This window comes from Prinia subflava, chromosome 2, assembly GCF_021018805.1.
Source record: "Prinia subflava isolate CZ2003 ecotype Zambia chromosome 2, Cam_Psub_1.2, whole genome shotgun sequence".
Classification (NCBI taxonomy): domain Eukaryota; kingdom Metazoa; phylum Chordata; class Aves; order Passeriformes; family Cisticolidae; genus Prinia; species Prinia subflava.
Window position 1 is genome coordinate 102273484 of NC_086248.1, and position 14459 is coordinate 102287942.

Consider the following 14459-nt stretch of genomic DNA (forward strand, 5'->3'; position numbering starts at 1 on the left):
AAGTCAGAAACAACATATCAGTATTTACATGACAACAAGAGACTTGTATTAATTAACTTCTGACACCTGCAAGGCTGTTGGTAATGAGAAATGGAGCTGGCTAATCAAGACGACATTTGATCATTTCTGTGAAGGCTGACATCTGTGATACCCCCCAGAGAACCCCATGATTCCCACCGTCTGCATTTCTCCTTGCCCTGCATGTTGCATCTACACCTTTTTACTGATAGAGAAACAGATTTTGAGATAAGATTGTTTTCTAAATACTTCTGGCTAAATTATTTTAGACCTTTGAGGTGTGGATTTTTGTAAATGTCCATTACTGTGTGAAGAAATGCTTCTGTCTGTGAATGTAGCTTATGTGGGTGTTCCAAGGCAAAGTTCAGAGGGAGAAGGGATAAATTCTGTTCTTTTCTGAAGCTTATTTTGTATTCTTCTTGGAGCTCAGAAACCTTGACTTCCCTAATGTTACTGGATCTTCCAAATGCAAGGGTCTCCTTGCTTGATGTGTTTTTTTCAGCAGCAGCACATACATCACAAGAGTTTATTGCATAAAATTTATAAAGGAGTTACGATCCCTCTTTCTTGTCTCTTACTGTACCAGTAAGAGCTCTGGTTTGACTGGGATTTAACCTGGATTTCAGTTGTTCTAGGAGAACTAATCTGAGAATGAAGAGCCCTTGTTTGTCATTGTGATCACCAGAAAGCAAGTTAGCAGCACACAAGGTTTAAGATATTGGTCAATAACACTAACTCCTGTTTTTCAGTTCAGATAGGATAAAGATTTGACATAAGGATACACACAAGTTAGGAATTGCTTCCAAATTGTCTCATTCAGGTCTTATTTTACAATAAATTTCCTCGATTTTATTTTTTTTGCATTGAAATAAAATAGTCGAATGAAACTGTAGCCAAGTAACTCTAGGAGGGTCTGTTTTAACAGTGGTTGTTAAAATGAGACCTTTTGATAGAGGTAGCCAGACCCACTCCAGCTGTTGCTGTGGTTCTGAGGGTAAAGCTCACATTAGTAAACCTTGTGTACTTTCTCTTTCACTTTACTCAGATAAAAATGGAAGCAAGCAAACAAGTCAAAAGCCACAGCCTGTTTCTTGTCAAAACTTGGAACATGTTCCTGGTGCGGATGCTGCAGCTGTGCAGGTAATGCTGCTGTACCCAGCAGTGCTGATGGCGCTCAGAGCTGATATGGAGCAAGGCTAGCAGAGATGAGGACAAACAAATACTGCTGAAATCCCCTCCTGCCCTGTCCTGCGCTCTGGCCCACAAGTGGCTCTGCTGTGAGGCATGGGTCGGAAGCTGCTCTGGCTGGGGTCTGGAGGTTGGAGGTCAGAGTTATTGGTCAGGGTGAGTTTGCCCATCCAATTCCCCATGTGCAGCCATCAGAGTGGGAAGAAAGGGTCACACAGAGGAGAGAAAGGATGAGGCTTAACTAATGAAAACACTTTGTGAAGTGGTGTAAGTGAGCCCTTGTCTGTTATTGTTGCAGAAAGGTGGAGCCGTGACTGCTTCCCAGACTGAACTGCTGGTAGGTGACATCGGCAACACAGGCTCTAAAGGCTCAGCAGCACCTCCCCTGAAGACTGATGAGGAGGGGGATTTGTGTCCCATGTACAGAGGAGCTTCCAATGTTTTCCGTATCCGTCTGCTTTGTATTGATGAGAAGTATGAAACTAGGTACGTGTAGAGGAAGAGTTGCTGCTTTCTCATTAATAACCATTTTCAGGGTTATGTTTTTAGGACAAATCAGAAAGTGACAGCACCTGCAGTGGTTAGGTGGGATCATTTCTGACCTCTTTCTTCTCTCCTTCTTTTACCTTCAGTAATAACATTTCAACCTCCACTTGCAACTTCCTAGCTCTGATAGGTGTATGGGGGCAAAACATGAAGAATTCATTTTGATGAAAAAAAAAAATGTGAATTGAGGTTGTGGAAAAAGGCTGCTTCTTCCTTCTGTGGAGACATTCATTCTGAATCTGGCTTGGCTGCAAGAGGAGCTACGTGTTACAGTAGTTCTCATCTCATTGCGTGGGGCAATAAAGCTGTTGTTAGCTCTGCAGGTAAATATTCCTATTCTAAACACTGTCTCCAGCCACTGAAAGAAATGATTCTGTTTTCTAGAATCCTCTACAGCTGGGGGAGACAACGGGATTTTCTCTTAACACGATTACTGCTGCTGACCTTGCACTCTTAGATCCTGGTGGATTAGAATAAGGCTATAAATAGAGTTTAGAGGGTTTTTTTCCAAAATTTCTCTCCCCACTTGAAGAGCAAACCTATATTCAATGACATCAGCAGAAACTTTTCCAGGAATTTTCTTCCTTTTCAATGTGATGGTTGAAAGGAAGATGCAGAATAGATGAAGCAGCTGCGCACAACCAGGGTCTACCATCCTTTCAAATCCATGTCATGTCTGCAGATAGCAGGCATCAGGAGTAAGGACTTGAGAGATGAGTTGAACATGTGTAGTACAGTTTGAAAAAACATCTGTCTACTTGTAGTAGTAGTCTTTGGTGAACAGCAAAGACTGAGAAGAAAAATGAGAATTCCTTGAAAACTAGTTCTATTTATTGAGCTGTTTTGTGATTAAGAAGGGCACCTATCCAAGGGGATTGAACACTGAATCTGCTGCAAATGCAAATATCCAAAGTTTCCAAAACAAGGCAAAGACATTGCCTTTTGGGTACATGTTTCCCAAGTGATATACCCAGTAACATAGCTCAAGTTTGTTAAGAACTAGTTTAATTAGTGAAATTGTTGGGGGTTAGATTTGCCTCTTTTTCACTTACAGAATTTTTTCCCATAAGTTTCTAAGAAACCTTAATGACAGTAATTAGCCAGAACAAAGAGAGTAGTTGAAGGACACGCAACACAAGGCTATGCCTATTGTTTTTAAAGTCTCTGGGAGTGTCCCTCAGAGGGGAGAGATGATGCGAGCTTTGGGAAAGGTAAAAAGACAGAGCTGGGGGAGGGGGTCTCACTCTTGCTCTCGGCATCGAGGAGGAAGACAGTCAAGCTGCCCCTCGCTGCAGAAAGAGTTCACGGCCATCACTCTGCCTCTGCCTCGTCCTGGGAATCCACCTTCATCTGCTTGTGTACCCAGGAATCCTGAGCTCGTTTTCTCCAGCCCTCCCCCCACCACCGCTGCTTCCTCAAAGCCAGGCTCTCCTGCTACTCTGTAGCCCAGCACTGCCCAGCCCTGCCGGGACACCCCCTGCCATTCCAGCTACCAGCACAGAGCTCCTCATCTCATCCACCAGCCCGGGACTTTCCACCCTTCCAGCTCAGCCTCTCGGAGTCCTGCAGGGGCACCGAGATCAAACTGCCCCGGACTTTTGGGAAAGAAAGCCCTCAAGGTTCTTGGTTCTGTTTATTACTAATGCTGTAGTTGTTGTTGTTTGTTTGTTTTGTCATATATACTAGTAAGGAACTGTTATTCCTATGCCCATACCTCTGCCTGAAAGCCCCTTTAATTTTCTAAATTAGAATAATTTGGAGGGAGGGGATTCGAATTCTCCATCTCTAGGGAGGTCCTGCCCCCTTCCTAGCAGATACCTGTCTTTCAAACCAAGACAGAAATGCAGGAAGTCAACACAGAAGATGTATTGTACTTAGAAACATTGACCAACTAATGTGTGATAAGAATAATTGCACTGCAGAAAGACTGTTCTAGAACAGTTAACTGAGAGACAGTCTAGTGTAAAAATTCATGTAAGATAACTATTGCAGAATAAGAAACCTTTATTTTAAAACATTAGTGAGATGAGAGGCTTGTTCTGGAATGACTCAATTACACTGAAACAGCAGTTCAGAGCTGTGATAGAGATTTGTAATGCAGTAGTCGCACTGTAGACTACTTGAGTTCTCTGCTCGTAGTTTCCTGCTTAGGATAGGGATCTGTCCCTTTTTTGCTCCCTTCTGAGCTCTATGCTTTGTTTGCTGTTTCTGTTCGGGACGTTTCTCACTGCATTTATCATTCAGTGCTGTGCTCCCAGTCTTTTTTATCTGGAGAAATCTGTGGAGCAGTGTGGATTCCAAGATGGGTATCTGGAGGAGATAGCATTCCTGTCTGAAGACTTTTCCTAAGGTTACCTTGTGCAGAGCTGAGGAATCTGTAGATCTTGGTAGTTTCACACATTTTGCTTGTATGCTTCTCTGGCTTGCCTTTGCTTGATCCAACAGCCTGTAAAAGAAATATTAGCAAAGCAAATATATGTAAAGGAGGGCAGGAGGTGATGCTGTCTGCAGCCTGGAATCTTGTCCCGGGAGAGTTCTGGCTGGCTTTGCACAGCATGGACACAGAAGTAGCAGCTGACTTGAAGTGTAGGTATGATTGCATCTTAGCCCTGAGGGAAGTTTGTTCCTTAGCAGTTGTTACCCACTGAAGCTGCTAAACGTTTCCGTCTCCTAAACCCAGAGCTGTGATGTGGCTTGTTAGTGCATTGACAGTGAAATGTGAAGGAACTGAACTGCTGGCTTATGTGCTGATATTTGATACTTTTCTAAGCCCTGTGAAAAGTCTCCCACCTCAATTCTTGTGGTCCTTGCTGCCAACAAGGTCCTGGATACCAGAGAGAAAATTACAGCACAGAGTAGTTGCAACAGCATTTTCCTTTCCCCTGATTAGCTATTCTGTTAACTAGTCTTAGTTATGTATTATATAAGGGTCTTGGGTTATGTAACCAAAAAATGTGTATTCTATTTCATCTGTTGAAACCAGTTGGGGAGATGGTTTTTTTCCCATATCTCTTGTAACTCCAAGGGGAAGGGGAGTGAATGCCTTCTGTTAATGGGCCAGCTGTTAAAACCAGGGGAGCAATGTTCCTTATCTCTTTCACGACCCATTCTCCCTCCAGGGGGACATCTGCTGTCAATGAGCCATTAAGGCTCACCACATGACTGACAAAATTAAATTGTTCTGTTGTGAGATGCTCCACCCAGTGGGAGGAGCCAAGCATTCCTACCTAGATAAAACCTGAGATTCAGAACAGCAGAGCATCTTCTTTTCCACTGCATTCTCAGAGGAATACTGGACTTATCTCACTGCCATTTCAGGATAATCTCTACTTCAACAGAACCCCATCTGTCATCATCTCTACTCCAACAGAACCACATCTGTCACTCCAGGAGGACTTATTTGGACTGCTTCTAGCACCCTGGCTGACAGGGTGTCAGGTCGTATGCCTGACTTCGTCAGGGTTTTCTAGGACTTCTGTTTGTTTGCTTGCTTGTTCTTTTGTATTACTGTATTTGCATTTCTAATATTCCCAGTAAAGAACTGTTATTCCTATTCCCATATTTTTGCCTGAAAGCTCTGAATTGCAAAATTGTAATAATTTGGAGGGAGGGGGGTTTACATTCTCCATTCCAAGGGAAACTCCAGTTTTCCCTGACAGATACCTGTCTTTCCAAACCAAGACAATAAAGGAATATATAAAGAATATATAATACCCCAATCCTATTCTGTACTTGCAGCTTTAAGTTTACATTCAAGCATAGATATTGCAATAAGAAATCAATTCTCTTTTAAGTAATATTATTCAAGAGGTAATTAAAGGGAGCCTAATTACAGTTCTGAAAGGAGGAGAGGATTTATCAGTATTTACAGGTAACATATCTGTATTAATTTCTTCAAAAGATACATATTCTATGGTGGAAAAGTGCTTTATGAAACTTCAACATAACTGGGTTTTGAGCTCTTTGATACCCTTATACATGGGAGAAATAGCAGGGCTTTGTGGGATTTCTCAAGTCTTCTTAAACTGAAATGTCACAATTTGCTGTCACCATGGAAAAGATACTGGGATAGCTCTAAGTCAGTAGGTGAGAAATGGAGAGAAGTGCTCAAAAACAATTCTAAGTATTGATGTTCCTGTTGGTCTGTCTGAGCACATCGGCACTTTCCTGAATGGAAAGTCACAGAGTGCTGGCTAAAAATATTGTGGAACATAGCAACAACTGTTTATAACCTGAAGTAATATTTGCTATGTACTAATGGTGCTGTGATAGTCCAGGAATGGCTTCTGAAGATCCTGAAGTCAAGAACATCAGAGCCAATGTTTTGTTTGCTCCTCCCCCTGCCCTTATAGTGAGGAGCCTCATTCTTGTGTCAAATATCCCAGTTATTCTTGCTAATAATGATGCTTTAAGCACTAGAAGTCAGAAATTTCTGTGCAGCATGCAACATCAGCAGTTGATTATTGATGGTCTCTTGGGATTGTTTGATCTGTTCTGAATAAATGTTCCTGCACTTGCAGGGATGTCAATATCACAGTGTGTCAGATCATTCTGATATCTGATTCACATATCATTCTGATATGTGTTTTATTTGCCAATATTTGCTCTTGGTTGCAGGTCACTGGATTTTTTGCATTATGCTTTCAACGTTTTCCCAGTGAGTATGACAAAAGCTGGAATAGTTTTGTGTGGTGGGACAGCAATGTAGCTAGCTAGGGGATGTGTGTCTGTGACTCCAGTGAGTCTGCCCCACACCAGTGTGCTGGGCCTGGTTACCCTGGGCTGAACTACTCCCCTCCTTGGCTGATTCTGGACTTCATGGAATACATACCTACATCCTCTGTTCATCCTAGAATCCTGGAACAGTTTGGTTTGGAAAGCAACTTAAAGATCATCCAGTTCCACCCTTGCAATAGGCAGGGCACCTTCCACTAGACTAGGTTCCTCCAAGCCTTGTCTAACGTGGCTTTGGACACTTCCAGTGATGGAACAGCCACATCTTCTCTGGGCAGCCTGTGCCAGGGCCTCCTCACCCTCACAGGGAAGAATTTTTTCTTGCCATGTAATCTAAACCTACTCTCTGTCAGTGTGAATGTATTTCCCTGGCACTATGTGCTCTTGTAAATAGTCTCTAGTTTATGTTCCATAGGGACTTCTCTGAGATGCAGATTTAGAAAAGAAATGCTACAATCTCCTTTAAAACCATGTATGGACCCAGACTGTACCTAAATTAAAAAAAAAAATCAACAAAATTTATTAAAGGAGATAGAATGAAAGCCTATAAAACAGTGGTATTAAGGAGATTCATAGTATTTGGTACTGTGAATTCACAGTGCATTAGCTATTTCCTATTCATGCCCTGTGTGATCACTCTGTCTGTGGTAATAAAGTCCACTTTCTGAGACTCTTAATGCACAGCAGAGTGTTGTAAAGTAATGTTACAAATAACTGCATGGCAGTGTGCCTTAGAGACAGGCCCTGGGTACCAGAGACGCAGACTTGGCCCAAAGAACCATCACAGTCAAAATTGCTGATTATCACCAAAGAAAGCTCCTAGAGAGCCAACACAGAAAGCATTTCAAATTTTTGTAGTTTATCCATCCAACAATGTCAGTCTTTGAAACAAAATGTCAAGATGGAATTGCTAGATGTAGTAAGGAAGGTTCATCCCACAGTTTCCTTAAAGTGGAGCCAATTTTGAGCTGTCAGCTCCTTGGTGCTTCCCAGGCAGAAGAGTACTTGGAGATGTGCAGTGTAAGCCCCACGTTCAGGGCTGTCTGTCCCCTCAGATGGCTTTGGGTAAAGCTTAGAGAACAGTTTCATTGCCTGCCAATGTCTTTCAGGACAGAGACTTGTGTGTCATCCTGGTGCCACATCATGTCCCGGAGTTCCCCCTGATCCGGAGCTTTGTTCGGGCTGTCCCTTCCTGCACTTCCAGGCTGGGTCGGGAGCTGTACGTGTTCCACCGGGCAGGATTGCTCACGTGAGTCTTGCTTCGGGACACTCCTACTGTGCTCTGGGCTGCTGAGGGACACACCTGCCAGTGTTTGTAGGGAGTGTCCTCTCAATAAAATCCAAGCGCAATGAGAGGGTTCATTTGGGATTTGTGCGTACAGTACTAAGGTAAGGAAGATGGACATGGGTACAGACCAGCAGCTCCAAGTTCCCTGGTTGTGGGCCAAGGGCAGCAGAGAAATGTGGTGCTGTGTTTGGCCTTAGGGATGTGAGTCAGGTTGTGCGACACTGGCACCTGATAGCCAGGTGTAGGTTTAATTCTTGGAAATATGTTGTAGCTTTCTTAAGAGAACTGCAGTCATGAGTTTCTGGGACATGCAGATCACAGCAGGAACATGTATCTGTTTTATATAATTTCTCTTTTACTTTTGGTGTTGAATCACCAAAATTATTTCATGTCTTCAGTTTCTGTGATGTTCTGAACACTTCTGTAGGCTGAGATACCAGTGAACTGGGACAGGAAACCTTTTTTGCTGTGACTTCTGTTATGTGGAATGAGTTTCCCAAAGCTTTGTTTATATATGATGCCTATTCTGGCCCAAACGTCATGTTTAAATTGTGGCATAGTTAGAGATATTTTTTTTTGGTTTTGGTCATAATGTCCCTAAATACTGTGTTTTAGCAAAATAATTCTAGGTTTAATTGCGTACCTAATCATCTTTGGTGGTACACAAGTACTTCATGAAGGAACTGGCCAGCTCCTCTTGGACCTAGGCAGAAGGTTTTTGCACTGGGGTGAAACTTCTGCTTCTGGGTCCTGAGTAGAAATCCAGCTGGCTGGAGAGAGAACTGGTGGAGTAACTTGTGGTAATCTCAGGCCCAGCTGCTCAGTAATCCTGCAGTAGGATTGGGTCTCATATGTCCTCTTGCAATTTTGGGTAAAATTCAAGTTGTTATCAAGGCTCTTTAAAAAATGTTACCATCCTGATTACATTGTGCATATTCCAAATGACACCAGACCTTTCATGGAAAACAAAATAGGGTCATCAGTAACATTTTCCAAATCCCCATGCAGCTTTGCAGGAAAGTAAGGAAAAGTAGCTGCTCATTGAGGTTCAGGATCAGAAAAGCTTTGGGTGAAACCAGAGTAAGCATTTGGAAAGTTTCTGCAGAACAAAACCCACAGGGTGCAACAGCAGATACTCTCTTGGAACTAACCAAAATCTGTGAAAGATCAACACATTGTACTCGCACCTACGGCTTTCAAAAGGATGTGAGTGAAAAAGAAGGCACAGAAAATGGACTAAAAGAAAAACAGGGTAAGAGGGGAATATGAAGATGTGAAAGGGCAAAGTCAGAAGAGGCACAGGCACAAAATGAGCTCCTGATTAGTACAGGTAGTAAAAGGAATAAGAAAAAGTGTTAAGTACACAAAAAGCAAGACTGCAGCAAATGGAACTGTGAGTCTGCTACTTAACAGTGAAGGAGAAAAAAAAAACAGATGACAAGGCATATGCTGAGGTTCTTAATGGATACTTTGCCTCAATTTTCACTAAAAAGCATAATAATGATAATAGTCTTCTTGTCTCTGAGCAGTCAAAGGACTTGAGCATCTGGAATGAGTTCATTCACTGCTGGGAGAGAAATGAGTACAGACCTTGGATAATCCTTCCTCATGTTCTATGCTCCCAGTGGAACTGGTGGTTCTACTAATTTTTTAAAAAAAGGCAGTTTCAACTTTTCACGTGTTTTGTTTTTGTTTATTGAGATGCAGTTCCCTGTAGGCATAGCTGCCTTCTCTGGGGCATGGGTATGGCAAAGCTGGTGGGCTGGGCTGAGTAGTGGTGGGAGGATGGCACACTTGGGCTCCAGAGTGAGCCACAGTCCTCAGCACTGGTGGGTCTTGCAATTGACAGTGGAAACATGTGAAAAGCTGCGGAAGCTCAGCTGACACTCACTTAGAAGGTCAGGATTAGTCTGTAATTTAGTAACCAAATGTGTGCTTTTGAGCACTCAAAAATCATCAGTGAATTCAGCTGTGAAATTTCTCATAACATACCAGAATCTTGGTAAATATGTGTTTTTTAAGGTACCAATGCTATTCATTAAACCTATATTCCACAAGATGCCTCCCAATTTGACTAAGGCTGAAGAATAGCACATCCACTTTTAAATTGAAAGCAAGAAGAACAGAAGTAAAAAAATTATACTATGTGAATTGCAACTTTTTGCTGTGGGTGAAAGAACTTATTTCTTGGAACTGAAGCTGTAGTTCCGCTTTTTGAACAACTTTCCACAAGTGTTGGTTGCACGAGCACCCAGGAAGGGATTGCTGCCTTTGACAGACACTGGGAGAGCTCCTCAGTTGCTGTAGACTGCCAGTGTGAAGTGAATTTTCTTCCTAACTAGTAGGTGGGAAGATGTTTTCTAAGAGTCTGTAGCTGAGCTAAGTGCCAGGTGACTGCTGTCTGTAGGTAAGGTGTTCATGTGTTGCACAGGCATTCTGGTACCACATCACTACCATGTCATTACTGACACTCTATGCTTAGCTGAGGCATTGCAGTCATGTAAGTTTATCCTCATGTGTTACTGCTTGAGGCACCAAGGCCTAACAGAAAAATTAGTAATTTTTCTGTTTGTGCTCGGAGAAATTGATGTTCCTGCTTTACTTTCTACCATGACAACTGGCTTAGTTTTATTTTTCTCTGTCCTTTTCTCATTTTTTCTTGCCTTTCCCTGTTTTTATTTTGCTCTTTTCTCCATGTTGTTCATGTTCAGTGTTCAGCGACTGTGTTCAGCTACAGATTCCACATTCATTTTATGGTTCTTTACCTCTCTTTATTGCTTTTACTCACCTGAAGACAGGTGTTATCTGGGGCTGAGTGCTTAGTAGCAGATAAAGCAGGATTCTGGATTTATCTCAAGTAGATGCTCTGATCTTTTCTATTCCCATGCAATAAGTTCATATCTGCCTTTGGAGCAAGTGTCATTTATCAATCAGTTACAGTTTCTGAACGGTGTGGTTGGTACTTATGAAGGGTGTGTTGTCTTAAGCTTGGCAGTTGTCCTTATTTTGTCACAGAGTCAACTTTAATTCTTTCTTTTATCCTTTTTTAGGTCATTTAATGTAAGAAAAGCAGCCACCAGTGACCTAGAGGGTGTCAAAATGCTTGTTGAAACTCTTAGCTTGAATGAAAGCATATGGAATGACACAAAGATATTCACTGAAGCTCGCAGGGATCCAGTGAGTATTTGTTGCTGATATGTCTTCAATTCTGTCTTAAGATCAAGACTTAACCCAGGACTGAGGCAGTGGCTGAACTTGTAGCACTCCTGCAGCAGCTGTACCCAAACTGAAGCGTCAGTGAGGAAGGGTCTCTGTGATTCAGAGTCCAGCCACGGACCTGGCTCAAAACAGGGCTTTCGAGGGGAGTAGGCTGGTTAAACTGGGATGGTGCCTGGGAGCTGCACTGGGAGGAAAGTGTTTTAACTGGGACTCTGTGGTGAAATAGACAGGTACCATTAGAAAGAGGTTCTACTGAAACTGGAAATGTGCATCTGTTGCCTTTACTTTGCAGGACGGGATGCCAGTACAGGCTTTTGTAGCAGAAGTTTTGGATCAAATCGTTGGTGTTTCTGTTACTAGGGATGAAATGGTAAATTCAATTTATGTTCCATGAGCTCTGTGGCACTTGGTCCTCACACTAAGGCTGAGTTTTGTGCTTGGTACCATATGTGTGCCTAACAAAGTGTCTGTAAAAATGTTGCTTGTAGAAGCTCCCTTGCTCTCTAGCCTATGCCCACTCTATTAATTCTCTGCTCACAGATAATGATTGACACACAGATGAAAAAATATTCCTGTTACTTTCAAAAAGCTACTGCTGTGTTCTGAAAGTTTTCCTTCTACACTTTTTTGTGCTTTAGCAGAAAGCCATTCTGTCTCTAAATAGGTGTTTTATCACCTCTTTTCCTTCTACTTTCCAAGTCAATAAGCAGCTTTGCCACAAGTCCTGCAAAGAGTAGTAATTCTTCTTCTAGATTTGCTTTCATAACTTTTTTCTCCAGCAGTCTAAGTGATTGTGAATCATGCACTTGAAAACAAAAGCCTATTCCCAGATGGGGTAAAAAGAGACATTGCACATTATTATTGAAAAGTAAACATTCTCCAAGTCTTCTGTGGCATTGTGCTTGGACTGAAAAGGTGGGATTTAGGTTGTTCAGCAGTTCGAATGCTTAGTTTTTACAATAGAACAGTCACTCTTGTTTCCAAGAGTAATTCTCTTGATTATATTGAGAACTAAGAGGATAGATTGAGTGAATAAATGTGCAAAAATATCAGCTTATCACTTCAACAGGGAAGACTTGTCAGAGGGCGTTTCTTTACACTGCTCTGCTCTGTGGAATTCCCTTTTTTCAGCTGGAGTTTGCTGAGAGGGACAGCCTGGGCTTCTGTGCCTTGAATGCAGAAAAACAGGTGGAAGGTTTTTTCCCACCCCCTTAGATGTCTGTTTACCTGTATCAGGCATTGTGGGGAAAGGGTCGGGTGTGCATTCCTTGTAAATAAGGGTAAGCTGCAAGGAAAGCTTTTGAGACAATAAAAAGATTATTGAGAAAAATCTGTTCAGTCAGTGCCCTTCAACTGAGGACAGCTCTGAAAGACACTTGATTTCAGTGTTCAAATATAGTTCCTTGATTGATAGAATGTGGCTCATTGGTTGGTATTTGCTAAAATCCTGTTGAGGTAGCTGCTGATCACTGCTGACTCATAAATTCCTAATTTTTCAGGATATTGAGTATATTCGATCACATTACAACATTGAGGACTTCATTCATTTTAATAATCACCAGCAAGAGGAATGTGGACATCTTTGCCATTTTGTCTTAAATCCTGTATTTCGTCACTATACAAAATACTTTCTAAAGGAGATTCTTCGCTTGGGTCACAAAACTTATCTTAATTACCCTATTTATCCAGAATATGTGGAGGACAAGGTAAGGAGAAAGTAATTAGTATTTCTTGTATTAAATATTGCCACATTTTCTCACTTCTTTTTCTTTGCTTCCATGAATGACTGCAAATAGGGATTTTCTTGTCAATCTGCAGCAAACTGTACTGTCTTTTCTTTCTGTCTGACTTATCCTGGACCCATGGACACAGCTCTTGCATAGCAGGGCTGATCCATGGTGTCCGTCGATGCCTTTGAGAAGTGTGGTGGGGAGCAGTGTGGAAATGTCCTTGGCCTTGGCTCCCTGCCCAGCACAAGTGTAATGTAGCCTGAGTAAATGCAAGGGGATCATCCTAAACACATCCAGGTGGCTTATAGAAACTCTCACAAAGGGATTCGAGTACTCTAGACTGTGTTTCACCAAAAGTCAATGGGACCTGGGCACCTCATTGGCTTTTGGAGGGAGACTTGTGTTACTGCAAGTGTCACGGGAGAACTGTAAGAACTGAACTTCCAATGGAGAAAATCCATTTCCGAGAAGAACGTAATTCAGAAACACTCATGTATGTGTTTTGTCATCAGTCTCATGTCAGAAAAGGAAACACAAGGTAAAATTTCCAGGCCTGTATTGCCATCTGAAGCTGCTGTCTGGCCTGGGCAATCACCTGGGCTCCTGGCACCACTGATGGAAACACACGGTGCATCCCGAGGGCAGTTCATCCATCGGTTGTACCTGCCTGTCTTGAGACAGATGGAATTTTCCCCTGGAGACTGACCTCCAGTTTGGGCTTCTGCCTGGCTGGCTGGACCTGGCACCTGGTATTTAGAAGGTGACTGAGATGAGTTCTGTCTGTGGTGACTTGGGTGTTTTTGAAATCACCACTGGCTTTAATTTGTGCACTCTTGGCAGGTTAGACTTGGATATGTTTGCAGAAGGATGTGTTTTCCTGTGCACTTTTGTGCAGTTCTAAGTGTTCCCATGAGGAACCAATGTTCCTACATAGCATTAGATTCTCAGATTCTGAAGAGGCACTCACAAAAATGCAGTGTAAGCGCCCTGGATGGAAGAGAAGCGAAATCTTATCAGTGATTCCAATCTTGACTGTTTCCAGGCTACCAGGCTACGGAGTTACTCTAAGTTACTTTAGCTTATCTAATATTATCTAATAAGTGGTAAGTGTGATATTTTCCTTAGTTCTCAACATAGTAACTTCAAGTTCTAATATTTGAGGATGGAATGGCACTTGAGTGTGATTTAGTTTGCATTAAAATTCATTCTGTATTTCCTGTAATTCTCTTTTCTTCTCTTTTGTGTTGTAAGTCATGCCAGAGCCAGTAATGGTAATAGACAGCTATGTCTCATGAACCAGGCTGCTCAGGTGAACATTAGGATTTTGTTCATTTCAAATTTCTGCCAGTTCATTAACATTTATCACTTGGATGATACCAGACATTTCAGTTGGTATAGAATTTCTATATAAATTCATCTCTGTTCCTTGCCAGGCGAGCAAAGGTTAGCAGTGAGCAGATAACACAGCTTAATGAGGTCAAATCAAGCTGATTCATGATCACTATGGAGAAAAATATCCTCCTGGGGAAAATACTTGTGCTGAAAAATCCCATAAACCAAAACACTTGTTTATCTGTCATTCCCACAGAGATAGTAATGTAATTACTCTCATAATTATCTTCATTAGTGTCAGGAATTATCTGCAATTCATTCCTCTGCTCTGAGTGTGCTTGTTTGTTTGCTGATTTTTGTCTCAGATTTAGCCAACACAGCTAAGAATTGTGTGTTTGCAAAGC

The 14459-nt window shown here is 42.1% G+C and overlaps 1 protein-coding gene across 18 annotated transcripts in view; it reads left to right on the forward strand.

Moving 5' to 3' along the window:
- CFAP61 (cilia and flagella associated protein 61) overlaps positions 1 to 14459 on the forward strand; it is a 101546-nt gene that overhangs the window by 17029 nt on the left and 70058 nt on the right. For all 18 annotated transcript variants that reach the window (XM_063391287.1, XM_063391288.1, XM_063391291.1 and 15 more), the window contains 7 exons: positions 1064 to 1158; positions 1505 to 1692; positions 6370 to 6409; positions 7596 to 7735; positions 10825 to 10951; positions 11286 to 11363; positions 12493 to 12699. In XM_063391287.1, the coding sequence (XP_063247357.1) occupies positions 1064 to 1158; positions 1505 to 1692; positions 6370 to 6409; positions 7596 to 7735; positions 10825 to 10951; positions 11286 to 11363; positions 12493 to 12699 (875 nt within the window). The remainder of the gene's footprint in view (positions 1 to 1063; positions 1159 to 1504; positions 1693 to 6369; positions 6410 to 7595; positions 7736 to 10824; positions 10952 to 11285; positions 11364 to 12492; positions 12700 to 14459) is intronic.